Here is a 27,487-nt window from a genome sequence, read left to right as displayed (position 1 = left end):
AATATTTTTTAAGTTCTGTTTTGATCCATTAATTATTTCACTTGTTCAATAAAGGTCCAGATTTGTTTTCTCAAATTTGGTCTGTCTTTTATCCTATCAAATCTCACCCAAATTCAGCAAATATATACTTATTTTAAAGCTATGCATTTCTTCTTTACAAACATATAAAGATCATTCAAATTGAAGTTCTAAAACTCAAGATAATTGACCCCAAAGTAGGGTATCCGAAACTGCCAATTTTTCAAATTTCACCTAATCTCAATTCTCTTAGATTATAATTCTCCAAATTTGTTTTTATAACTAAGGAATGATGAAATATAACTTATACTTCAATTATAATTGAAGAAAACACAACCCAAAGGATTTAAAGTCACAAATCTGGACCTTTATTGAACAAATGAAACAATTAGTGGACCAAAACAGAACTTAAAAAAGATCGTGGACCAAAATTGAACTAGGTATAAAATAAATGGACCAAATCTGTAATTTCCTCATAGAATAATTATGCAGGAAGACCTATACTCCACTCTTATTGCCTCTCAAAATTTGTTTTGATAAGCAATAAGCAATGGACTTTACATATATATACTTACTGAGAAAGGAAAAACCATGGCAGCCAAGGATTCTGTACGTGTACGTAGGAGACGAATTCATGGAAAAAAAAGTCCACGTTTTCCTTTATTTTTTTTTTTCTTCTAAAACTAAAGGTTCACGTTTTACAATTTAAATGAAAAACAAAGTACTAAATAATTATAGATCGTACTATAGGATCTTATAATAGACATATAACACTTTAAAATAAAAAGCTTAATTATAGTAGAATATTAATTAACTAGCTTAGGAGAGGATCCGGATCCTTATTCAATAGGAGTCCCTATCATGAATGCACTTGCCCACATTTGCATCATTTTAACATGGAACACACTTATCATATATATAGAAACACATTTTTAATTAATAGGAGTCCGTATCATGAATGCACTTGCCCACATTTGCATCATTTTAACATGGAACACACTTATCATATAGAAATAAATTTTTAATTATTAGATCTTGACAAGTGTTTACATTTTAACTACGATGTACCATAGACGAACTCATTAGACAGGGTCAATCAAAAGTGTATGATTTTGACACCCAAATGCTTCTGAGCAAACTCAACGAGGTTGGCGAGTTCATCATCATCAATGAAGCCACTACGATCCACATCAGCCGATCGTAGCCCAAGCCGGCTCTTGAACGTGGCAAAGTGGCCGCCTGAGCAGCGGATAGCCTGGCGGAGCTCCTCTTTGCTTATGCGGCTATCTTTGTCACTGTCAAATTTCTTCAACTCCTCTGTCGTCATCACATGCTTGCCATCGCTAGAGATGCACCGACTTTTAATCGCCATATATGATAATGATATGTAATCTTGTATTAATTAACGAGTTGGTGTTGTGGAATGTGAATGTGAAAGCCTTGTATTGGTTCATACTCTTATTTATAGTAGTACGTATAGTCTCTCCATGGTCTCACTCGATTTCTTTTTCTCTTTTGTCTTAATTTATTCTTTTTTGGGTAATTGGGTTTCACTCGTTCCCTCACTTTAACACAATGTATAATTAATTCGTCTAAATTCATGCTTTTTGCGGAATGAGATTCTGATGAAATGAGCTAAACATGCATACCATGTCAATTTTAATCACATCGATCTAGAATCGTCGATCACTACTCTCTAGAATATTGCTAATTAAGCGTAAGGGATGAATGCTTATATATATTAATTGACACAAATGGCTGAAACCGAGGTTGGATTAGGCTAGCTAATTAATTGGTATTATAATTAGGTTTGATCAATTAAGAAAGAATAATAAGAAAATTAGGCCTACTACCAATTAAGAAAGAATGATTCATAAAGTTTTGAAAAAAAAAAAAAAAACATAAATGAAGTACTTCGGGTCAATTCAAGTTGTGAGAGTTGATGGGAACCTGGGGTAGTATGTTAGGAATATGATTATATAAATTTCAATTTCAATATGACTAATTGAACTGCTCTTAATTATTTTTAGATTACCTCTTAAATTTTTATGAACATTTGTCTTATATTAAAGGGTAATGCTAGAGTGCCCCAATATTTTTGCCATAATTGTGCCCTAATAAAATAGAATTGCCACATAAGCATTTACAAAGACAATATTGACCTTTCTTAAACATCAAATAAAAAAAAGCATGATCTCTAAACTAAAAAAATTGCCCCAATTTAAAACTCTAAAAAACTACTACATCATCTCTTATCCTCGTCTACAATTCGGAAGAATTTTTTTCAACTCATACATTAACTTCTATTTTTTTTTTTTTCATTGTTCAATTTCAAATGAATAGATGAAAGGTTTTGCAGACTTATCTAATCCAAGCTTATTATCTAAAAAGGCATTATTCCTTAGGATTTTGTTTACAAATCAACTCTAGCTACCGAAGAAATTTAGACATTCATCTCAAAACCAATTGGCAATGATAGGAGTAGCCCAAACCCTTATAAACCATTAGCAAAGCCCTCACATCTTCAATGTAGGATTTCTCTCAACACGCTCCCGCACGTGTAGCGTCATTTAAGCCTAACACGTGGACAATTTATATTGGGTGACGTGAGAGCACGTGTGGCCGTTAGGCGCATCACGTGGATAACCTGCTCTGATACCATGAAGAAATCTAGACATCCATTCCAAAACCAATTAGTAATGAAAGGAGTAGTCCAAGCCCTTATAAATCACTAATAAGGCCCTCACATCTTCAATGTGAGATTTCTCTCGATCAACAGCTACATTGTTTGTCATGATAAAGTTTGATGTCATCGATTACAGAAAATCTATAATCTCAAACACTGTAAACTTATATTAGGCTAACTTTTATTAATTGATCGCATGAATATTTGAATTTAGATCTCTATCCTTACTTTATCGATCCCATAAAACTTGGAGTCTTGGACTTAAGATCACTGATGGTGATGTCATGTCCACTATGTTTAACGTTTGAGAAATAACGTAAACATATCTAGCCGGTGTTGAGTGGATCTCATCTCCATATGATGGAATTGTATCAGGCACATGCAGCAAGATCTAAATTATATAATTAATGAATAGTCATTACATGAATAATCGTCCATCTGTGTGTGAGCTAGTTATGTGAAAACATACATACATACATACATATATATATATATCATATATGTATGTAGTAGTCATAAAACACGTTTATTATTCTCTAATTCATTTTATTTTTGGTTAATTGGATATTACATAACAGTACATATATAATCAGGCCGGGTTCTGATTCATCTACCCTGGCAAAGAGGGGCAATGAAAGGATCACCTCCTTCTTTCACTACCATGCACCGCATTATATATATATATATATATATATATAATCACCATACTTATTATTATTCAATACAAAGAAAAACTGCTTATGTATACTTATTGTATGTAACGAGTCTCTCATATTCAACAAGTATATCTTTCAAACATATATTATGAGATTAGAACATAACCAATAAATACGAGAGACTCTTTGTATACAACGAGTATAGATAAATATTTTCCTGATAAGTATGGCAGTTACGTACGTACATATATATATATATATAAATAGTAATTATGTCACTTTAAGCTATAGTATACCCTTGTTTGAGGGCATAATCGACAAACTTTCCTAGCTCATCATCTATGGAAATGAACCCATCATCGTTGCTTGAGTCCTCTCCAACTTCGGAAACCTGGCCAAAGCGCGCCGAGTTTGGTGAAGGCTGCATCGAGCTCAGCCATGGAGAGTAGGCCGTTTCCGTCCTTGTCATGACTTGTGAAAACACTGGTTATCTGCTCCTTAGTGTAGGGAACACGGGTCGGCTTCTTCAACATCGAAAGAAATTCTTCCCAGACCTGCACACTACAAGAAATTAAGGCTTAGTGTTGTTGGGTGACTTGAAATTTATATAGAGGTCTGCCTGGTCCCCTACATGTAGACGTTGGACCTTAAAAATATATTCTAATTCACGGAGTCACATGCATGGCTCAGGAGTCTCCGAGAAGCTAGAACTTAGATTCTTATTATATTACTTTTTGATTTGTTTCAATACTGATCAATGCAGAATTTTGATTCTCTATTTGTCTTGCATATATTTGCTTGTTTTAATTTTAATCGAGTAATATAAATTAAAAAATTTATGTAACTTCTTTCACATCCAAAAAGTGTTAGGAAGATCACTTCATTATTTGTTTCCTACAATAAGAATTACACAGCTATATATATTTAAAAGCTAGTCAAGAAAAATAAGCATATGCATTACAAATTTAAAGATTATAAATTTATAAAGGCAACTTGATCCACACACCCAGTTGATTAATTTTACTTGAAAAGTGTTAAGGGAACTACACACTTGTAGACCTATCAATTGATTATGTGTATTTCTTACATCTATTATTAATTCTGACGAAGTGAATTGAGTATGTGATCAACTAATATATATATATATATATATGGTCTAAAATGCAGTCAAACTATCATTATTCATTCTAATTCTTCTTCTTTTTAAATCGTGTCTTTCTTGTTTCTAGCTAGGTGGCATGTTGTGAATTTTCTAGTTATTGTTTATGTACTTTCCTGAGATGAAATTGATAAATTATAGTCCATTCGAAAAATAAATATAGCATATAGATTAGTTTTGTGCGTGCAAATGAAGGTTGGAACTCTGCAAGTGATAATAGATGCTTGCATTGTTAGATTGGTCAAAAGGGTTTGTGAGCTTATAGGAATATCTACACAAGTATCAAAAGCTTATAACTGTACTAAAATGCTTCATGTGCTTTTTGACAATGATGGAAATTATAAGGAACAATTCAACTTTTGGGTTCGTGAAGCCTTTTACAAATTGATTAAAGAGACTTAGTAAATAATCGGTATTACTGCCCTATATAGTCAGGTAGTCATGTTTTTGGTCAAAAAATGTTCCTAACTTGATCAGTAATAAATCGGAGACAAACTAAAATATCTTGGATTAATGGTGCGAATCAAAATCCACCATGGGAATGGGACCTTGAAGAGAAAAGATAAGCACGCATCTTAACGGATTCTTTTAGCCGGCCTCTTCGACCGGCCTGTATCCACAATTTTATATCCGAAGGATTCAAAATCGATGGAGTGGCTTAAATAATCGAAAAACCAACTAAATATTGGTTCTCTCCACAATGTTAAAGTGATAGAAACGTACAATTCATGGCATGTTACATGTGTATATGGATCGATTTTTCTGTGATGGTTGGGCTCAGTGGCGGAGTACTTAACATATTTTTGTGGGAGAGCTAGCCAATTAACATATTGTTCAACAAAAATTTAAATTACTACATATTTTTGTAAATTTTTCTAAAAATTAAAAGGAATTGAACTACACAAGGCAAGGTCGTTGCCACTAGCTTGGAATTGTACGTACTTAAGCTTAAAGATTGTATAGTGTTGTCCTATATTAGTAAATTATAGCCTTGCATAATAATTTATAAGGTGTTGGTTCTCTCAACTAGTCAACTTATTGATTTTGGGTAAATTGTGAAAGTTGTGTGACCTATTTATGTAGGTATATATATATATATATATATATATATATATCAGGCTCCTTTTATTGAAGTATATCTCAACTTATTTATGTTGAGGTATAACCTTGTTGGGGCCCACGCGAGTCGTTTTGTGTCGATCCGAACCGTTCGCAAGGATTATCTTCATTGAAAGATTATCCTTGCAAAAAATTAGTCAAATCGGAAATCATTTGCCTATCTAACTTTGTGGACGGTTTCATTGAAAATATTTGGTTTGTCCATTTATTTGATCAAAGTTAGATAGGCAAATGATTTCCGATTTGACTAATTTTTTGCAAGGATGATCTACCAATGGAGTTGTAAAAAATGAACGGTTCCGATCGACACAAAAAAACTCGTGTGGGCCCTAATAGGGTATACCTCAACATAAATAAGTTGAGATATGTCTCAATAGAATATATATATGTGTGTGTGTGTGTGTGTGTGTGTGTGTGTGTGTGCGCGTGCGTGTGCATATATAAAGAGAGAGAAAAATATATTCTCTAGAGTGGACAACTACAAATCATTTTTTGCGAATTTTTGGTGTTGAGTGCTAGGTGGTGGTTTTTTAATAACTGGCGAGCGCTTTTTGCGGTATTTGCCGCCGTTGTTATGCTGTTTTTGACCCAATCTTTGACAAGTTCACCACTATAGAGTGTAGAATGGCTTGTGGAGGTCCACTCAAAATCCTAGAGCTAAAACCTAATAAAAGTCAAGCACTTCTTGCAGTGCTTGGCGCTGCTTCTTCCAATTAGTTAATTTTAAACCTCATCCACAACGGGTTCACCCCACACATATCTTCCTAGGGTGTAGATAGAATAAGACTTGTGGAAGCTGCATGTTAGGTTTTAAGTCTGAAATTTTGAGCCCAAAAACTTTTAGACTTAGAACTTAACATAAAGCCGAGAAACCACCTCTGAGCGCTCATCGCCTAGAATCCGCGAACAAAAGAAATACAGATGTGAGAGAATGACTGTGTATATATTTATATGTACATACTTATATATGGAAGCATGTTTCTAAAAACGTCTCATTATCAGGGTTCTAATATATTCATCTACACTTGCAAAAGAGGGGCAACAAAAGGTCACCTCCTTCCTTCGCTACCACACACATATATATAGCTATGGCTCACAATTACATAGATACACATGCATACATATAACACGTAGCAAGCACAACAAGTACTAATTATTTATAGTTTATAGCCACGTTCTATGGCATAGTTGACAAGGTCTTGGAGCTCTTCTTTAGAAATGAGTCCGTCATGGTTGGCATCTACATGGCGCAACGCTCTGCCAGCTCTGAAACTGCTCCAACGCGACCCAAGTTTCCGGAACGCGGCCATGAGCTCCTCCTTGGAGAGTTTGCCGTCTCGGTCCACGTCAACGCTGTTGAAAAGATCTGCTACCTGCTCCTTACTCCAGGGAACATGCACCTTCTTAACAACCACGGTTGGCTCCTTATTCCGGATCGGAACATGGACGTCCCTAACCATATGAACTGATCTTGATCGAAATTCTTCTTTGTGAACGTACAAGAAAGGCTAGCTTGTTTGGTTGAGAGCGCAAGGTCAATTTATATAGGGTTCATTTTCCACCGGGCACCCTACCATGTACACATAGATATATAAATAATTAATTAATCAATTCGATCTGATCATGATCAATGAAACTGGGAAATTTTATAAGTGTATAGAGATTAATTTTGTGCGTTCACATAAAGCAGTATATATGGAACTTTGCAAGTGATATAATCTATAGATGCTTGGTTGGTTTGGTCAAAAGGGGGTCAATTGTGAGCATATATTTCTAGCTACCATTTACTAAAAGTGCCAAAAGCTTGTAATAGTAAAATTCTTCATCTGCCAATTAATATTGTTATTCACAGTGATTGAGAGGAATATTTATTCAACTTTTGGGTTTGTGAAGCCTCTTAAAGGTTCAAGGGAGTAGGGACATTGAAAATGTAGTTGCATGTATAATGCAGATGAACTATTTAACGTTTTGATACAAGCTAGCTAATTAATCTAATTATGTATATGATTCTATATATCTTCAAATCAGTCAAGCTAATAATTAACTTGGATTGGTGCGAATCAGAATCCACCATGCATGGGGCCTTTAATAATAATAATAATAAGCATCACGCATGGATTCTCTTACCCTAGCCTCCTCCATATCCACAATTTCATATCGATCTAAAGTTTGGCAAAATCCATTAGTATCGAATGGATTAAACAATTAATTATATTCTTTATTTATTTTTTTGGTGTGGGGGAAAAACTAATTGAACAATTCATGGCATGTAGGACATACGGGTTTTAAAATTCTAAGAGTTTGAGGTGAATTAATTATAAATATGAGGTCATCAATTTTTTATGTACATTTAGGTGGTATTTTATATTGTTTGACCCTAACACACATGACACATATGTATAAAATTTAAACGCCATTAATACTTGGATTTAAGAACCCATTACGGTTGATATATATCATGCTGATGATATCATGAAGCTGACGGTTTATATATGTTTACATATATAAAGCTTTTTATATGCGATTATATATATATTTTCCCTATTAATCAAAGTTTTCCTATTTTATCTTCATTTTTCTTAGTGTTAACCACTTAACCCTATCCAGCTGCCTACTCAATCACTGACCACGTACCTTGGCCATAAGTGGCAAGCAATATATGCATCAGCGACCACATTGGCCAAAGTCCAAGTCATGTAGCAATTAGCTAGTCACAGTAATAATATTTGGTCAACAGAAACAATCAAATAAAAGAAAGAAAAACGAACAAGAACCAATTAAAGTATAGCAGGTCACATGTGTTCTTTATAAGAATAGAAGTGAAAGATAGTGTTGTCTCGAAATATCTCACATCGAATAAAAGTGAAGGATGCATGGCATATATATCCATGCATGAGAGCTTTTAAGTCGTATCCGGCCTTCCCCTACAAGTTAATTAGTTTTGTAAGGAAAATCGTTATAGGATCCAGTTATCTTCTGAACCTTTTTATTTCTTTTTCCAACTTGAAGCACGACCGATAATATTGTGAGATCTAATGTAAGACTCAAACACTGTGAGAGATTGTTGAGAAATATGGTGGAAAAAAAAAATTGAGTTCCATATATATATATATAGTATCATTTCTGACTATATATATCTAGAATCAAAGTAGATTCCTACGCATCATTATGGTACGCTGTTCAATTTATATCTTTTATTTATATGTTTTTTTAAAAGAATAAAGACTCAAGTGTGAGATTTTGCAACTGGAAACCATTGGGACAACCCACACTTTGGATGCCGTTTGGATAAGAGTATGAACATGAAACAAAAAGTACTTGTTGATGCAAATTTCCGTAAGATAGATGCAACAACTTAAAAATGATGACTTGGCTGATCCGAAGCCTTGCTGGATGATGACGTAAAATCTTCCTGTATAAAAAAAAATAAAATCAAAAGAGATGGACCGGTGTGGTACCAGCCAAACACGATTCGATGATGAAGTCAGTGATGTGTATCTGATGGTGTTTGAGTGTAAGTGAGGAAGAACAAAGGTATGAACTTGGGAGAATGGAACGAACAAGGTAAATATTTTGAGTTTATTCTCAGCAAGTTGGGTATGCTCTTAGATGAGTGGAAGTTTTGTATAAGTATTTGTCTGGTGAAAGATTGATAGCTAGATCCTTGATTTTGTGCATATGAATTGGTATATATAGGCAAAGGAGATTGTGATGAGTAAGTTACCTGCATGTGGTTGGCTGGTTGAGAAAGATCCACGCGTTTGGTCGTGAACAGTGGCATGCACAGCTACCCACCTCCTTTGCATTCAATGCTGCATTGAATGCAAGTATGGAAAGTTCAGGTGAACTGCCTCAATAGTCATGAATGTGAGCTGGGAAGTCCCATTCGTCAGAAGATCTTGTCAGGTGCATTTAAGTATAGCGGTCCGTCCCAACGTGATCTTCCTTGAAATGGCGGTGGGAAGCCGAGCCGACCCGAACACATGTCCTTATGAGCACACAAGAAGTCCATGTGTGATCGGGTCGGACGAGGACTTTCGAACTGAGCCGATCCAATAGGTGGTGATCCCTCCAAGTCAGCTGGTTGTGACTTGGGTCCGAAAAGATGTTCCCTCAGCTCCGAGCCAAGCCGAACCGGGATGACCAAGGAAAGATGAATACTCAATCCTCTTGGAAGATCCTCGGTTCGGGTCGGATCGGACACGAAGGGCTCGGTTTGATGTTCCGATCTGAGCTGACAGGGGGAATGCCGAGCTGTGTGATGATGTGGAGGTCAAAGTTTGACCACTGAGAAGTCAAACACTAAAGTTGGGTCTAACCGGCCACGTGTCCAGCCATGATTGGTTGTTGGATCGGTGTGGGTTTATCCACAAACAGTACTCAAAATTAAAACCATGCCTATAAGACTATTGTCCAAGTAGATAGGGTCAATGGCTCAATCACCTTTATGTTCAATGGAATCTATTTAATATCATTATTACAAATACTCTGACAATGTTAAATGTTTGTTAAATGTTTTATATGTTTATATTTAGTTATTCTTATTTTTTAGAGTAAATTATATTTATTTTGTTTATTAATCAACTATTATTCATGAGTTTTGAACTCATTATCTATTCCAACAAAATGAAATGGACTGAGTATTATTTATTAGACCAAATTAAATAAGATCGATATTAAAAAATATTTGTTTTTGTCACATAGTTGATCTCCAAAACTAGGGGTGTGATTTGGATTGGAAAATCCGAATCCGACCGATTCCTATCCGAAAATTTCCAATTTTATTCCAAATCCGAAAATGTCGAATCCGAAAATGCCGAAATCCGAAAATTCCGAAAAAAAATTGGATTGGAATTGGAATGTTTATGTAAATTCCGATTCCGATCCGAATTCCGATCCAAAAAATTCCGAAATGTTCCGAAGGCATTCCGATTCGATATTTCCGAAATTATGCCAATTTATTCCATATTATATATTTTATCATTTATTTAGTATGATACATATAACATATATTTTTAAAAAGATGACTAATACTATTTATTAATATAAACATATGTACATTATAAATATATGTGTATCATAATAACATAAATGGTAAGTTGGTAACACAAACACCCACATTTTTCCGTACATGTAATTACTATTTTTTTTTATTAGGGAGGGAAATTGAAGATATGAGGCAATTCTACAGTTGTTCCAACTGGAATATCCCACCAATTGTAATTACTAATTACTAAATATTTAAGCTTATTATATTCAAAATTTCAAACATGATATATATATTATTTGAGTAACATGTATTTATATACACATATATATATATGAGTAACATGATATATATATATATATATATGTGTGTGTGTGTGAGTAACATGTATCTACTAGTGACATTTATTCTAACAATGTTGGATGAGCTCTAAAGATTAATCCCCCACCTCTAAGATATGTGCTATTAAGCCTATTATACATTCATAGTGACATTTATTTCTCTTATATATTATGTATGTTATAATATATAATATATATCATTAAACATACACAATATATATATCATACATAATTTATTTCTCTTATAACATACATAATCTAGCAATGAAAACCTTGCTAAATTGCATCTTTTTTTTTTTCCCTTCTTTTCTAGATTTTTTTTTATGGTAATGGTATGGGATGGTATGGTTGTAAATGTTATTTAAATTAATATTTTGAATTTTCTTTTTAAATTGGACATATATTTTAATATAAATATTGAAATGCATCATAATCTATTGTCTTTTAATTTTTTTTTTGTTAATTTCATCATTATTCTAAAAAAAAATCCAAACATGTTCTAAAAAATATTATGAAAATGTGAAAATTCCGATTTTTTATTTGAAAATTTCAAATGTTTATCCGAAAGTTTCGAAAATTTTATATTCCGAAAAATTCCGAAAATTCTGAGAAATCCGAAAATTCCGAATCGGAATGAGATGTTGAAATTCCGATTTTTTGGAATGGAAATTGGAACATAAATTCCATTCCAAAATTTTTTAGATTGGAATTGGAACACCCTATTTCCGATCCGATCCGGCCGAAACACACCCCTATCCAAAACTGAAGATTTATCTTAGTGTCTGATCATAGTATTATTATTGAAAAAGAAATCGATAAGGAAGTGGTAACATGACCATAGTACCATATGGGTTAGCCTACAAATTTTTTTATTTTTGTGTATCGTTTTATGAAACAAAATTTTGCTTTTCAATTAATAACAATATTAGAAAGAACCTTGTTCATTGTGCAATTATTGCTATATCGAATCGGCTGGATCTAGTGAAGCACAATACAATATATATATATACTTATTTTTATTTATTTTAGTAAAAAGCACAATACAATATTTAAGCTAAAATTAACTTCATAAATAAGTTTCTCTACTTGAGTCTTTGACCTACAACTAGAGATAGAGCAAGAATTAGGGCTATTGGGCTCGAGGGGTGGAGTTGAGTTCCGGGCTACTGTAAGTCTGTAACCGTAATGGGTTGATGCATTGATGGTGATTGGGCTTCTGAAACTGCATGGGTTCATGCATTGATGGTGATTGGGCTTCTGAAACTATTTGGGTTCATGCATTGATGGTGATTGGGCCATGAACTACAAATTCTACAACAAATGGTTCGAATAATAAGAATTTACGGGTACTAAATTTCATCAAAACTCTTTGTGAAATATGTTTGAACAAGAATAATATTAGGGTGAGTGACCTAAATGTTGATTAACTGATATCAATCTACAAAAAGGTTGATAAAAAAAGGATTGCGTTTCATATCAAAGGCTTCAAAGCAGTCCCATGTTTACTTCAGCAAACCCCTCTTCTGAAACCGCCAACTCTAGTAGCGCTTCTAGGCCGAATTGAATCCTATCCACACGCGCTCAGCAAGAAGGTATACAAAACCATCAAAATAATTGGAACGTGTCATCCACGCTACACAATCGCAAGTGAGGATAAACACACCACGAACACGAAGCCTTCGACAACATCAAAGCGTAAGCCAAAAACACCGTTCACTCTACTTCTCTCAACACATTCTGAGAGGCATGGAGTCCCCAAAACCCTACGCGCGCTCAAACCCTCTGCTCTCACTCTCCACTTTCATACACCAGCACTGCCTCCGGCTCGGCGCTGAGCTCTCCAGCCGGCTCGCCGGAAACTTCCCGCCAGCGGCGAGCAGGCGTCTGCGTTCGGCTTCGGGTGGTCCGCCATTGGCGTGGCTGGCTCAGCACAACCACGCCTTGGCCGCGACCATCAGCTCCGACCACGTGGCGAAGAGCCTGGTCGGCACGGCGGTGTATACGGTTAGCAATTCGAACAATGAGTTCGTGCTTATCTCTGATCCCAATGAAGCCAAGTCCATTGGCCTCCTCTGCTTTCGCCAGGAAGACGCCGAAGCCTTCCTCGCTCAAGTTAGTTTCCATTTTAATTTTTTGGAGGGAAAGCTTAATTAGATGGAATCCTTAGTTGCATTTTAAGCTGATTTCAGTGTAATTTTCTTGTTTAATCGAATTGGACTGTTAGAAGTCAGAAGTCGGTGATTCGAAATATGTGTATGTTATTTTGGTGATTCAGGTTCGGTTGCGGAAAAGAGATTTTCGAAGTGCAGCTAAGGTTGTCCCGATTACTCTTGACCAGGTGAGTTTTTGGAGCTTAGCTGTCTGAAATCTATGTAGTGGTAGTGCTAATGCTGGTTAATTGAATTCTTTATATAGATGGTTACTGTATTTGATGGAGCAGAATACTCGAGATGGGTACCGAGTTTTCCATACTATGACTTTGCCTGTGAACTTTCTCATTAACCATTTTTGGGGAAGGTTCCATCGATAGGATACCCTAATCTTAGATTATCGAAGTTAAGTTGGTCGTGTGACTTGTGCCCCATTCCAAGTGTGACAATGACTATTGTTCTGCTCTATAGTTACCATATAATTACTTGTTGCCTTGAACTTAAATGTTATGTACCCTGGAAGATCCATACTTTTTACTTATTTAGCTTCTTCTTGTTCTCCTGCATCTTGCAGGTATACATGCTGAAGGTTGAAGGAATTGCATTCAGGTTTTTGCCTGATCCAGTTCAAATAAAGAATGCACTCGAGGTTAGTTTCTCTAATTTTTATATTTTTGAAGTATGTTGTTTGACTGTGTATAATGCTAAGCCATGTTGTTTGAAGTATGCTTCTATTTTTGAATATTGGTTTTCTAGCGCATAGTAGGAATGATTAGCTTTGATGAAATCAACATATCAGATACATACAACATTTTTAATTGTGTTGTGACAGCTGTTTTTATGCTTCTAAACACGACATATCCTGTAAAAAAGTTGACTGTATTTGCTAAAACAATTCAAACTGGGCATATATCTCATGATTGTATAATTTCATTTGCCGAAACAATTAAGACTTGCTCGCAGTAATATTTTATGTTTTGTAGCTCAAAGCCAGTGACAGGAGTGCGTTTGATGGGGTTCCTGTTTTTCAGGTAGGCTAATCTATTTGTTGATTACGATGGTCTTCTTTGATAGCAAGAGTACTTCAAAACATGCTAACTCTTGGGTAGGGGGATCCAGGAAATGAGCACCTCCAACTTTGTAATGCATAGTATGGGTGGCAGTAGCATTGTTCATTTATGAGTAATGCATTTATATTATATGTTGAAAAAATGCATGTTCAATATTTTGGATATTGCATGACTGTATGGGCTCATGTAAGTTACCAGTCAGTAGAGTTGTCACATTGTGGTCCTCAGCTGTAGTGCAATTGCTGCGCAGTAGAATTGATTGTCTTGTTGCTTGCCTGTGTGATATGGAAATGTATCTTATGAATAATTTCTGTTTACAGTCAGACCTTCTGGTTGTGAAGAAGAAAAACAAGCGTTACTGCCCAATATATTTCACTAAGGTGGGTGTGACGCCTGAGCTCTTATTGGTGCATTACTTTGTTAAGTCACTTGCTTTTATGAGATTGATATAGATGTGGTTAAATTTTGTTCCGACTATGCAGGAAGATATTGAAAAAGAATTGTCAAAGGTCTCTAGAGCATCCAGAGGACCAGGGGTTTCTCAGCATATTATGGTATTATATAAGCTGCCATCAATTTGAAATACTTTTGTAGATAGTTGATGTTAAAAAACTTTCAGGAGAGTGGAAAAATAGGGAAAGAAAAATGCATATGGCTCCTCAATATAGAATTGCTAAGTATTAACTTGCTTTCTTGGAAAAAAAAAAAAAAAAATCAATGTACAAAGTGGAAACATAACTTTTGATGAGCCTTTTCGTTTCCGTTTCAATATTTCATTCTCGCTCATTAAAACTGTTTCAACAGGTTGGTAGTCTGGAAGATGTTTTGAGAAAAATGGAGGTACTCAGCCTTGTACTGCGGGAATTACATGCTCTTATGATTCTAGTCTTTTTGTTAAAAGCATTGTAATGTGAATGCAGATAAGTGAGAAGAATTCAGGCTGGGAAGATATGATTTTTATTCCACCTGGAAAAAGCTACTCCCAACACATTCAAGATGTGGTTAAAGCCTGAACTCTGAAGCCTATAGAGCCCAAGTTCAACTAACCATACATGAAGTTTATTTAGCAGTGAGGTCATTGAATGTTCCCAGAGGCTCGTAATAAAGCAGGTCAGCCATCATGCTCACTCCCTCTTTCGTTTTCCCTTGTAGCAATATGAATTCCTAGAGACACAGTTAGAGGTTTTGTAGTTGGTCAATGATATGCAAAGGGAAGCTGAGCTTGAAAGGGAATATAGCAGAAAATGGAACAACCTGAATATATATTGGTGGAGGTCAGTGAATTGCCAACAGTGAACACTAATGGAAATCGGTTGTACTGTATCTGTACAGTTTGATAAATTTCATATCATTGATCTCTTTAGAGTGTACTAAATTTTCAGAGCTCAAGGAGGGATTAGACTCTAGAGTCTTCACCTATTTAATTACCATGTTGCACTTCAACCCCTGTGTGTAACATCTTGAAAGGCTTAATGCTAAACCACAGTATCATATAGTGTTATCACAGGAGTGCTATGTGGAATCTGAGTAGAGTACCCTTATCCAAACATCCCTTCAAAGTGTCTAGCAAAACGACTGTGTTCAGATGCTACTTTTAAGGATTTCCTTGGAAATGGCCCAGACTTGCTAAACTACTCAAAGTTTTGCCTCTTTCAGAAACGGATCAGAATATTTGCTTTCATTGGGCATGAGAATCAATCCGACTGATGGGATTTGGATTGCTTTGTGTAACCCTTTTGTCCAATATTAAAATTCATTGATGTCCCTAAACATTATTCTTATATCAAATGAATTTTAAATTTTAAAATATGACATAATCAAATTGATCATTCATTTCTTTCTTTCTCTACCCCTCTTGAGTGAGAAATAGTTTGCCGCAAAGAAATGTCAACCACCAAACCCCAGCCCAACAAATGTTAAGCTTTTAGACCCAAAAAAAAAAAACAAATGTTAAGCTTGATTGTCCTATTGGAAAACAGTTTGCCGCCAAGAAATTTGTCTCAATTATAATTTTATATGAGAATTTTGTGTTTGAGTTTTGTTTGCTTCTGTGCATTTGGTCAGGGTTGTTGAGTTTGTACTACTTTGGTCTTTTTAGGTACTGGAAAAATGAAGGGGATAGAAAATGGGGGAAGCTTCTAGTGTAATTTGTTGCCTTTTGCTGGTTTTGTTTGTGAAAAATGAGATTTTTGATGTTAATTGTTGCTAGTGAGCAGTGGTAGTGCAAAAGTGTTTAGTTGAGTATTTTTTTTGATAGGTAGTTGGAATTTTTTGCATATGAAGGAAAAGTAAATAAAATTCATGGACTGGAATTTAAAGCGCATTAATGAAATTTACTAGAGATCCAATCCCCCAGTTGGTCCCAAATCAGATGTTAATGTTAATAAAATTGGTGATAGTTTACCATGCGATTGGACCATTATCGTGCAAAACATGTACTCGATCATGAAAGTGATGTACTGATATCTAACCTGATATCTAACCTACTGATTACTTATAATGAACAATAATAATAAAGGGTATAAAATAATTAGAGAACGAAAATTGGTGGAGCCTCGGAATTTTTTAAGGGGTAAAAACGACATTTCCTTGCATGTAAGAAGTTGACGGGCCAACCAAATAGTTGTTGGAGTTGGATGGCCGGCTGCCCCTCTACCTTTGCTTGGAGCCTTGGATACCTCTGTATTCACTTTAAAGTACTCATAATACCATTCTACCCCAAACATTTACTACCACCTCCCCCATATATTGCGTTTACTAAATGGGAAGGAAGACAATTTGAAAACAAAAAGGGTTATGACAAAAAAAAACCAAAAGGGTTATTCAATTAGATGTAGCTTGAAGTGCTTGTGACATAGCACCCTTAATTAAAGTTCAAAATTAGGTAATAATCATGCTAAAACTATATCTTTTGATTAGGTGTGCTTTTCATTTTCCTTTTTATGAGGTTGGTTGTTGGACATAATGAAGGAAAATTCTTATATTTTTTGGACAAGAAGGAAAAAAATTTCTATTCGAACATTATACAAATACATTATTTTTCTTGGCCAATTATACAAATACATTCTTAATTCTAAGAGATTGACATATTTACCTTTTATAAGAATGATTTCTTATTAGATCTTTGTCATGTTATAACAATATAACGTGAGATTGAATATTCATAGTCTGATTATTCGGCCTGAATAAACTATAATTAATTTATTTATAAAATTTTAAGGCAATTTGTGCAAGGACAAGAGTGAAGATCGAGTGGAGATAAACCGAGGGCATACAAGGAATTCGAAAAAACAAAAGCTGTCCACAACCGTAAGTATGACTATCAGGCGAACCATGATGCGGAAGAAGCAAAGTTTTGATGCTCTCCGACCTCGTTCGTTGTCTGCGAGGGAAAGCAAGTCCAAATCAAGGAAACGACACTTGGAGCCTTATAAATGGTCTGGCTTTCTTTGAGATTTACTCTAACTTCACTGTCTGTGTTCTGTAACCACTATAGTGCCAAACCCTTTCATATTAATTAATTCTGTAATCGTGGACAAAATAGTTAGATATATATACGGGTCCCTTTTTCAGGCAATACAACCTTTTGGCTAAGATGATTGAAGGAAATGGTCTTCAAAAGATGTTGAAGGCCGCTCCTTCTAAGGCCGCTTTGGTCATCCGAATAAACTTGGTTTTCCTTGCTTTCTTTTTTGTTATCTACGCTGCTCTTCTTCTCCAGCCATCTTCCTCCATCTACTATGAGAACGCAGCATCGATGATTAAGTGCTCATTGCGCGAGTGCCATCACAAGGTAAGGTGAGGCTGCATATATGCCCTTTATTTCATTCATGATCATTCATTTTTTTACAGGGAATCGATCGAGCATGTTGTTTTCTTTCAGTTTCTGGATTTGGTTTAACATAAAATTGCATATTGTTTTGTTGAGACATGTGTAGGGGGGTAATGGGATTAAGATCAAGAAGGAAGTATTATTGGTGGAGACAAAGTACAAGCTACCAAAGCCTAAAGGGAATATGAGCAAGATAGAGGTACCAAGTTTTTTGAGTGGATTGGGGAGGGGGATGAAGATTGGTATGGTGAATATGGAAGAATATAATGTGAGTGAGTGGAATAGGCATGGGAACAGTATACAAATCCATTTCGACCCGGTATCGGAGCGTTTCAAATGGGATGATTTGTTTCCCGAGTGGATCGACGAAGAGGAAGAGAGCGATGTGCCAACTTGCCCTGAGATACCAATGCCGGAGTTTGGAATTTATGAGAACATGGACATGGTGGTTGCCAAGTTGCCATGCAAGTACCCGGAAGAGGGGTGGAGGAGGGAGGTGTTTAGGCTGCAAGTTCATCTCATAGTGGCAAATATGGCTGTGAAGAAGGGGAAGAGGGACAGGAATTGGAGGACCAAAGTGGTGTTTTGGAGCAAGTGTCGACCCATGTTGGAGATCTTTAGGTGTGATGACTTGGTGAGACAGGAAGGGGATTGGTGGTTGTTTGAGCCAGAGATGGGTCGATTAGAGCAAAAGGTTTCCTTGCCTGTTGGGACTTGCAATCTGGCTTTGCCCCTTTGGGGACAAGGTACGTACGTATCCCTCCAATTCCTCCCCATCCTTTTGCCTTTGTATTTTAATTTTTCTCATTTTTACCCTTCACTAATGGGTCGCTTGAGAAATTCAAACAGGAATCGACCAAGTGTACGATCTGTCCAAGATCCAAAGCAGCACAAAGACAACCACCAAACGAGAAGCCTACGTCACAGTCCTCCACTCCTCCGAGTCGTACGTTTGCGGCGCCATAACCCTGGCCCAGAGCCTCCTCCAAACCGGAACCAAACGCGACCTTATCCTCCTCCTGGACGACTCCATCTCCGTTCCCAAACGCCAGGCCCTCGCATCCGCCGGGTGGAAGCTCCACGTCATCCAACGGATCCGAAACCCGAGGTCCGAAAAGGGCACCTACAACGAGTACAACTACAGCAAGTTCCGGCTCTGGCAGCTGACCGAGTACGACAAGCTGATCTTCATCGACGCCGACATCGTCGTCCTCCGAAACCTGGACCTCCTCTTCCACTTCCCCCAGATGTCGGCCACCGGCAACGACGTGTACCTCTTCAACTCGGGCATCATGGTGATCGAGCCCTCCAACTGCACGTTCCGGTTTTTAATGGAGCAGCGGAACGACATCGTTTCGTACAACGGTGGGGACCAGGGGTTTCTGAACGAGGTGTTCGTGTGGTGGCACCGCATGCCGAGGCGCGTGAACTTCCTGAAGAATTTTTGGGCGAACACGACGAAGGAGGCGAGTGTTAAAAACGAGCTGTTCGGGTCGGATCCTCCGAAGCTGTACTCGATCCATTACTTGGGTTGGAAGCCTTGGCTTTGCTATAGGGACTATGACTGCAACTGGGACGTGGGGGAGCAACGGGTATATGCGAGTGACGTGGCGCATGAGAGGTGGTGGAGGATTCATGACGCCATGGAGGAGAGGCTGCAGAGGTTTTGTGCTTTGACGAAGAAGAGGAAGACTGAGTTGGAGTGGGAGCGGAGGCGGGCGAGGAAGATTGGGTTTTCGGATGAGCATTGGAGGATCAATGTTACAGATCCTAGACGGAAACATACGGTGCTGGCATAGAATCTCGATCGATCTCTACGCTTTTTGCTTTTTCGTTTTTTACATGTGCATGGGATGTTTTTCTTTTAACTTATGTGTGAATAGATCGAATTCAATTACGCCCTACCACGTACTTATTCCTTCTTCATTCATATTAATATGAACAAATTAATATCAAAACCCACTTTTGTGATCAAAAGTCAAAACCTTACTTCATTTCACTTGTGCATGTCCTCGTCATCAAAATGTCAACTTACGTATTACATCTCATCATTTTCTTTTTTTCTTAATTAACAAACTCTCCTTTATTCATTTCTTAAACGAACCTTGCTGATCCATTTAATAGGACAAAATTTTGGACATTGGATAAACAACTCCAAATCATAGCTTACCAAAAAAGAAAAATTCAATTTATTCGTCTTAAATTTTTCAGTCTTGTACCCTGTCATTTCATTTATATCAATTCATCTTCTTATGATTTGGCTTCTCTACGGGGTTTTGTGGTTGGTGGTGTTGAGGAATGGTTGACTTGTTTTTGTACGTAGGTTTATACTCACATATTGGTGCATTTTATTCACGTACGAATTAGCAAATTGTTTTCACAATTATACATTTTATTAACGTATCACTACAGGCATGTACATAGTTATATGAGTTCATTTGTTTATGTTGCATAATGAATATGGGTGCATCATTTTTTGTTGGTATTTTAAAGTTCTTTGTTACGTCATTGCATTATATACATTTTCTTAAAGAGATATTAGACGGAAATACAAAACTAATATAAGATGTGAGACATCGTGTGTTGAGTGTTTAACTCAATAATTTGGTTGGTTAGGCGTGATAGAGAAAGGGATATAGGATGGTGGAAGATTAATTGAGCACAATATCTATTTAGGTGCACCAACTAAAGTCTCATATATATTTATGGGAAATTCCGTGGTCCAAAATAAATTACACATAAATTAGGAAAGTCCATTATGGTTTATTAATTCAACTACCATTAAATGACCCTTTTTTTTCTAATAACTAATGGCTTGAGTCTTAAGAATCCATATGATGAGCATTCAGCAAAGTACAAACATGGTCTAGTGAGTCAGGAGTAGGTAGAAATGTGAGTATTTAATGTTGCGTGAAAAATCCTGGCCAAAAAAAAAAATGTTGCGTGAAAAAAAATGTTGCGACGCCGTGACCTCACCCGATGACAAAATAGAGCAGGTGAGGTCAGCGGCCCATCTACTTTGTCTCTTTTTTCTAATGACAATGGGCCCTTTTCATTTTTGTTTTTAAGAATAGGCCTTCTTTTATTAGGAATGGGATTTGTTGGTGTACCTATTTGCACCCACTTATTGACTCATCACACCCAACCTCAAAATTGTTTTTCTTAACTGGGAACATGAATTGTATATTATTTTCAACAGTTTAAGTTATTGTCATGAAAAGACAATTTCTTTAATGATTATTATATTTACTATTTAATTAACTCGCATTAACTCTATGTACAAAATGATTAATAACGTTATACTTAAGGAGTTACACAATAAATACATGCAATCTTTCACTTAACAAAAGAAAAAGGTAACAATAGTAATCATTATTACTCTTTATATTTTTTATTTTACAAGAAAAAGGTATGCACATAGATGATGTGTCATCACTTAATCTAATATCAATTATATTTTTTACTTGCAACAAAGTCTTCAAATGAGTTTTGAACTGTACCAGTACCACAAGAACCATATGTATAGGACGTGGCAAGATGTAGTGTCTGAAAAAGGACCTAAATTATCCAACATATATTATATATATATATAAAAATATAATGCCTCCACAAATCCCAAACTCCATTCTCACACAAATAGAAGATTCTTTTTCTCATTTCAGAGCCCGGAGGTGCTTCTTATCGCTGTCTCTCACAGTCTCACTCTCAGTCTCAGTCTCAGATAAACGTTGGGATTTTTCTACCAACTCCATTACTCCAAACTCCAACACTAATCCAAATGTCCAAAAAAACTAAACTAAGTTAATGGTCCGAACTTGCTATATTTATCTTTTTCACATCGTTTTCTGGTTTGGACTTTAGTATTTTGGTTCTGGTTTGGACTTTAGTATTTTGGACCGTTGGGTGAAAACGTTGCATGGGTAAAAGAGTCATTTTGGAATAGAGAGTGTATCTCCACGCTCTTCGACCAAGCAAGTAAAGACATGATTCATAATGGGCGGTGTCTTTATTTATTTTATATCTTATCTATAATTGCAAACAGTACTTGCTTTGTGTCATGCGCTACTAGAGTTTGATGTCCTAAACCCAATATGATTAAGATGATGTGGTCTTTAAATCTAAGTCATTGTGTTTTTTAGTCATTTTGTATTGAGGGAACCAAAATTTCAACATATCATTGTCAAGTCTTATATATTTCTTCTTGTATAAAAATAAGGAAATCAACCCATATGGATAATTTCTTCAACTAATATGGCTTGAAAAAAATACATCCCTTTTAGTGGCTGTCCACAACTATAATAGACCAAGCAAACACAATGATTAATAAGTTTTAATAAGTATTCAAATAACTTTTTTTTTAATAAAAGAAATATTCAAATTTGATATCTTATAGTCTATGTGTAAAAAATATAAACTATAATATAATTTATAATATGAATTCTTGAGTGAAAAATTTATAAGTTAAAATTAAGATAAATTTAAAATTCGAATATTTTAAATTTTGTATGTCAATCTAAGTTATCTAACAACAAATTTAAGCATTTATAAATATTTAAATTACATCATTCACGAAAACACGCTTTAATTTTTAGTTTCTATTTTCATTCATGATTAGTTATTACATTTTCCGTAACACCAATTGTTCTCATGTAATGATGTTCCATTAGTGTAAGGCTCATATAAGGATATTCCATGTATAAATTTATCAATACATAATATTCCTCAACTATAAATAGTGCCACAAAAAGTAAAGTGCTGAGATGTATACAACATAATCAAATCCTTTTTCTTTTTCTTTGTAAAAAGTCTTAGAAAAATAATTTTAAACAGAAGCGACGCGTAAAAAGTGAGGGGGTGAGCTGGACGTAAAAGGGCAGCTGAGCTGATGGAGCCGAGCTGAACCACGCAATGGACAACGCCCCTGTGTGGCTGTGTTTCCGATTTTGGTCAAAACCCAAAAACAAGCAGAAGAGATTAATGAAGAAGTTGATGAAAGCCACAGCCTCATAACTTCATGAGTATCCAATTTGCTACGAAAAATAATTACAAACAAAAATAAATAAAAATAGAAATTGAAAAGGCTGAGATTGGAGGGAGAGAGAGAGAGAGAGAGCATACAGAGACAGATGGATCTACTCCGTGTGACGAGGTAGGCTCCACTCATCTCCGTTTATTTCTCTGCTCCTATTTTTAGCTGCGATTTCTTCGCTGCTTTTGTTTATAACTTTTGGTAATTTTTATCCTCTTGTAATAATTTTTTTGTTTGTTATTTCCAGCAATCTTTAATATCGATTCCAATCCACTTCCTCTCATCGCCTCTAGTCATTCGGGTATGTATTTGTTCCTCCTCCTTTGTTTTTTTTTTTTTTCTACGTTTCGGTTTAATTTTATTGAAATTAAGCTCGAATTTTCAATTTGAAGAGCTCTGCTTTACACTTAATTCTTGCATAATCGGTGTTTAAATTTCTGGTTAGAGCTCTAAATCTCGGTTTTAGTTTAGAATTTGTTCGCATTGTGTTTGAAATTTATGTAGAATAAATTATTTAAGTAAGCATATGCAGTTTTCTGCGTTTGTGAAGTTCTGGTGTTATTTCCATATGAAGCATGCATCATGTTTTTTAGTAGCTGCTAGAATTTTATTTTTTGACTTGATTCTTTTCCTAAGAAAATTCTGGATGATAATTTGCTCAGCCAATTCCCATATACGTGGTAGATTCGAATTCATTGGTTCAACACTCGAAATTGAGATTGAATAATGAATATGGTCTGTGATTTCAATCTTTTTGTGGGTGGTGGCGTACTGTTATTGCTTGGTTAGAGAGTTTGCAATCTGAAATCCTTATAACTATTTTGAATAATCAGCACCTTTAATTTTGTATTATAATGATAATATACTCAAATTGATGGAAACTATGATAGAAAATGATTGATTATATTGGTTTTTCAAATTGGCTATCAAACCATTTGAATTTTATACTGACCGTGTGTGGGTGATTTTCAATCATATGATTTTTCAGTCTCAGTTTTTGCTGATCCAGATTCTTTTACTTGGATTGTAGATACGCTCGTTGCACTCCTTTCCACTTTCTTGGAATGGAGGATGTGAAAATTGCCCAACAAATGCCTCCTCCAGAATTGTCTTCATCCTCCCACGATGATGATCAATCCGGTAGGGATGCTCCTACAAACCCAGAAAAACAAGACACAGTTGAAAGTGACGGTCATTTGTTAAAGAAGGAAGACTCTAAATCAGAACCTGCACAAAGTGCTCCTGATGGCCCATCTCTGCAACAAAATCAAGTACTTCCAACAGATAACCCAGCTTCTAGCTCACCAACAGTAGAAAATTGTAAATTACCAACTGCAGATCATGCTTCAAATAGCCCATCTCTTGAACAAAATCAACTTCTTCCAACAGATACCCCAGCCTCAACCTCAATGAGTACAGCCAATAAAACCGAGACAGATATTCAGGATACTGTGAAGGAAGACCATGCTTCAAATAGCCCAGCTCTAGAACAAAATCAACTTCCTCCAACAGATGCTCCAGCCTCAACCTTAACAATTACCGTAAATAAAAAAGAGACAGATATTCAGGATACTGTGATGGAAGATTCTGGTCCTAAAAATGTTGACCATATGCCATCCTCTGTGCTTTCTCTGCCCAATATAAAGGTTTCCAGAATTGCTGTTACAAAACCTGAAGCCCTTTATTCTCCTAAGAGTGCTAAGCTGGCTTATGTGAACAATGTAGTGTCATCACCCAATGTAAAGCTTGGTAGCTTATCTGCGAGAAAATCAGTAATTGATTCTCCTAAGAGTGCTAAGAGCAGAGGCCTTATTGATACAACTGCTCCTTTTGAATCAGTTAAAGAAGCTGTTTCCAAATTTGGAGGAATTGTTGACTGGAAAGCCCATAGAATCCAAACTGTGGAGGTACATTTGCCTTGCCTTTGTTTTGTTAGACCATGTTTTATATAACACCTTTCTTGGTTTTTTCTTTCTTTTTTATTTTTTTTCCTGCTTTATTCTTTTTCTTAGTGTTAAAGGATGTCATGCCCTTTATTTTCTAGAATCCATAATAAAGTGGTAATTTTTTTTTTTTTTTTCCCAAACCTTCTTCTAAACATCACATTAATTTCATTTTTTGGCTTTAAAATCAGAAATTGTACCTACGTTGGCCAAAATAACCTGTAATTTCTTCTTTGGCTGTGCAGAGACGCAAGATTGTAGAGCAAGAACTTGAGAAAGCACAGGAGGAGATTCCTGAGTATAGGAGACAATCAGAGGCAGCTGAAAAGGCAAAAATGCAAGTATTGAAGGAACTGGACAGCACCAAGAGACTTGTAGAAGAATTGAAGCTCAACCTGGAGAGAGCACAAACAGAAGAGAGTCAGGCAAAACAAGACTCAGAACTTGCCAAACTAAGGGTAGAAGAGATGGAGCAAGGTATTGCTGATGAGGCTAGTGTTGCAGCCAAGGCACAGCTTGAGGTTGCTAAGGCCAGGCATACAACTGCAGTGGCTGAGCTGAAGTCTGTTAAAGAGGAGCTGGAAGCGCTGCACAAGGAATATGCTTCTTTAGTGACTGAGAAAGAAACAGCTATTAAAAAAGCCGAAGAGGCCGTTGCTGCATCCAAGGAAGTTGAGAAAACAGTGGAAGAACTGACTATTGAGCTGATTGCCACAAAGGAGTCATTAGAGTCTGCACATGCTGCCCATTTGGAAGCAGAGGAACAAAGGATTGGAGCAGTCATGGCCAAGGAACAAGATGCTCTTCAATGGGAGAAGGAGTTAAAACAGGCAGAAGAGGAGCTTGAGAGACTAAACCACCAAATTCTGTCAGCTAAGGATCTCAAGTCAAAACTAGAAACAGCCTCAGCCTTGCTACTTGATTTAAAATCTGAATTAGCTGCTTATATGGAATCAAGATTGAAGGTGGAAAGTGATGGAGGACCCTTGAAAGATGAACTAGAGCAACCAGAGAAGAAAACTCATACTGATATACAAGCAGCAGTTGCTTCAGCAAAGAAGGAGCTTGAGGAAGTGAAGCTCAACATAGAGAAAGCAATTGCTGAAGTAAATTGCTTGAAGGTGGCTGCCACATCTTTAAAATCTGAACTTGAAAGTGAGAAATCAGCTCTTGCCACCATTGGGCAGAGAGAAGGAATGGCATCAGTGGCTGTTGCATCTCTTGAAGCTGACCTGGACAGGACTAGGTCAGAAATAGCGTTAGTTCAGATGAAGGAAAAAGAAGCCAGAGAGAAGATGGTGGAGCTACCCAAAGAACTACAGCAAGCAGCACGAGAGGCTGACCAGGCAAAGGCACTTGCTGAAGCAGCTGTTGAAGAGCTGCGCAAGACAAGGGAAGAAGCAGAGCAAGCAAAGGCTGGAGCAAGTACTGTGGAAAGTAGATTACTTGCAGCACAAAAGGAAATAGAGGCTGCAAGGGCTTCTGAAAAGTTGGCGTTAGCAGCAATTAAAGCATTGCAAGAGAGTGAACAAGCTAGATGCACCAATGATGTTGATTCAACCCCTGGGGTAACACTTTCTATAGCGGAGTATTATGAGCTCAGCAAACGGGCGCATGAGGCAGAGGAACAGGCAAACACAAGGGTTGCAGCTGCAAATTCCCAAATCGAGGTGGCCAAGGAGTCTGAGCAGAGAAGCTTGGAAAAGTTGGAAGAAGTGAATCGGGAAATGGCTGCAAGAAAAGAAGCACTCAGGATTGCAATGGAGAAGGCTGAGAAGGCCAAGGAAGGGAAGTTAGGTGTTGAACAGGAGCTGAGAAAGTGGAGGGCTGAAAATGAGCAACGACGAAAGCTTGGTGAATCTGGCCAGGCAGTAGTAAATCCCACTAGAAGCCCAAGAGCTAGTATGGATGGAAGGAAAGAATCTAAGAAATTTGACCAGGCACCTGACTCTCCCGTACCTGACCATTATGTTTCAAGTCCACTTGGAGATAGCACTGAAGCTAGTGCATCCCCTCAAGATACAAAGCCTGGAAAGAAGAAGAAGAAGTCGTTTTTCCCAAGGATTTTTATGTTTTTGGCCAGAAGGAAGGCACATCAAAATAAGTCAACATAATTCTTCATTGAAACCGGTACATGTCTTTGCTGTTGTGATTTTACCTCTCTTTTCAGGCTGGTTTCTCTCAGAGTGACGTAAATGCTGGATTTGATCTGACAGATACTTCAGTGTACATGTTGATGTTGGTAATTATTTATTGTATGATAAGTTGATTGGATGATAATTTTGCCTCACTATAAGGATTGTACGGCTGGTTGATTTTGGAGCAATAAGGTTATTGTTGGTGCTTGGCTGAAAAAGAGATAATAAGATTGATTCTGTAATGTGTAAGCTTGAAATGTTAAAGTCAACTCCTGTAAAACTTGGTTCGAGTTTGCTGTAATGAAAGATTTTGGGTTTGAGCCTTTTTTGAGCTACTTTCATGGATGGAAAATACACAC

General features: G+C 36.4%; 3 protein-coding genes across 6 annotated transcripts; all 3 read left to right on the top strand.

Annotated features, from left to right (window-relative positions):
• The first annotated feature begins 12,458 nt into the window (after nt 1–12,458).
• TIC22-IV (Tic22-like family protein) lies at nt 12,459–16,310 on the top strand. Of its 4 annotated transcripts, none has more exons than XR_015123375.1 (9): nt 12,459–13,078; nt 13,242–13,304; nt 13,691–13,765; nt 14,100–14,147; nt 14,507–14,566; nt 14,669–14,740; nt 14,991–15,026; nt 15,107–15,296; nt 16,285–16,310. XR_015123375.1 is itself a non-coding variant. In XM_086250767.1 (8 exons), the coding sequence occupies exons 1-8, from the start codon at nt 12,713–12,715 to the stop codon at nt 15,197–15,199; spliced, it is 813 nt and encodes a 270-aa protein (XP_086106893.1). In that variant the 5' UTR covers nt 12,459–12,712; the 3' UTR covers nt 15,200–16,008. The 4 variants fall into 4 exon arrangements, 2 of the variants coding, with proteins under 2 accessions (XP_086106893.1, XP_086106896.1); XR_015123374.1 differs by lacking the exon at nt 16,285–16,310 and adding an exon at nt 15,378–16,008; XM_086250767.1 differs by lacking the exon at nt 16,285–16,310 and having other exon boundaries at nt 15,107–16,008.
• A 1,123-nt stretch (nt 16,311–17,433) lies between these two features.
• Nucleotides 17,434–19,921, top strand: PGSIP3 (plant glycogenin-like starch initiation protein 3). The gene is made up of 4 exons (XM_086249459.1): nt 17,434–17,623; nt 17,760–17,979; nt 18,125–18,764; nt 18,868–19,921. Exons 1-4 carry the CDS (start codon nt 17,502–17,504, stop codon nt 19,815–19,817), a joined length of 1,932 nt encoding a protein of 643 aa, XP_086105585.1. The 5' UTR covers nt 17,434–17,501; the 3' UTR covers nt 19,818–19,921.
• Nucleotides 19,922–23,019: 3,098 nt separating this feature from the next.
• Nucleotides 23,020–27,437, top strand: LOC147278777 (WEAK CHLOROPLAST MOVEMENT UNDER BLUE LIGHT-like protein (DUF827)). Its single transcript, XM_086249457.1, has 4 exons — nt 23,020–23,167; nt 23,295–23,348; nt 24,078–24,954; nt 25,236–27,437. The coding sequence occupies exons 3-4, from the start codon at nt 24,112–24,114 to the stop codon at nt 27,102–27,104; spliced, it is 2,712 nt and encodes a 903-aa protein (XP_086105583.1). The 5' UTR covers nt 23,020–23,167; nt 23,295–23,348; nt 24,078–24,111; the 3' UTR covers nt 27,105–27,437.
• The last annotated feature ends 50 nt before the right edge of the window (nt 27,438–27,487 follow it).

Source organism: Dryas octopetala, chromosome 7, assembly GCF_963921425.1.
Source record: "Dryas octopetala chromosome 7, drDryOcto1.1, whole genome shotgun sequence".
NCBI lineage: Eukaryota > Viridiplantae > Streptophyta > Magnoliopsida > Rosales > Rosaceae > Dryas > Dryas octopetala.
Note: the sequence above shows the minus strand (reverse complement) of the source record. Positions and strands in the feature narration are given on the sequence as shown.

Coding starts and splice junctions, on each gene's coding strand:
- TIC22-IV (XM_086250767.1), top strand. CDS start 12,713: ATGGAGTCCCCAAAACCCTACGCGCGCTCAAACCCTCTGCTCTCACTC. Junction 13,766..14,099: donor AAATAAAGAATGCACTCGAG/GTTAGTTTCTCT, acceptor TATGTTTTGTAG/CTCAAAGCCAGTGACAGGAG. Junction 14,741..14,990: donor GGGTTTCTCAGCATATTATG/GTATTATATAAG, acceptor CTGTTTCAACAG/GTTGGTAGTCTGGAAGATGT.
- PGSIP3 (XM_086249459.1), top strand. CDS start 17,502: ATGACTATCAGGCGAACCATGATGCGGAAGAAGCAAAGTTTTGATGCT. Junction 17,624..17,759: donor CACTTGGAGCCTTATAAATG/GTCTGGCTTTCT, acceptor TCCCTTTTTCAG/GCAATACAACCTTTTGGCTA. Junction 18,765..18,867: donor TTTGCCCCTTTGGGGACAAG/GTACGTACGTAT, acceptor AAATTCAAACAG/GAATCGACCAAGTGTACGAT.
- LOC147278777 (XM_086249457.1), top strand. CDS start 24,112: ATGGAGGATGTGAAAATTGCCCAACAAATGCCTCCTCCAGAATTGTCT. Junction 24,955..25,235: donor ATAGAATCCAAACTGTGGAG/GTACATTTGCCT, acceptor TTGGCTGTGCAG/AGACGCAAGATTGTAGAGCA.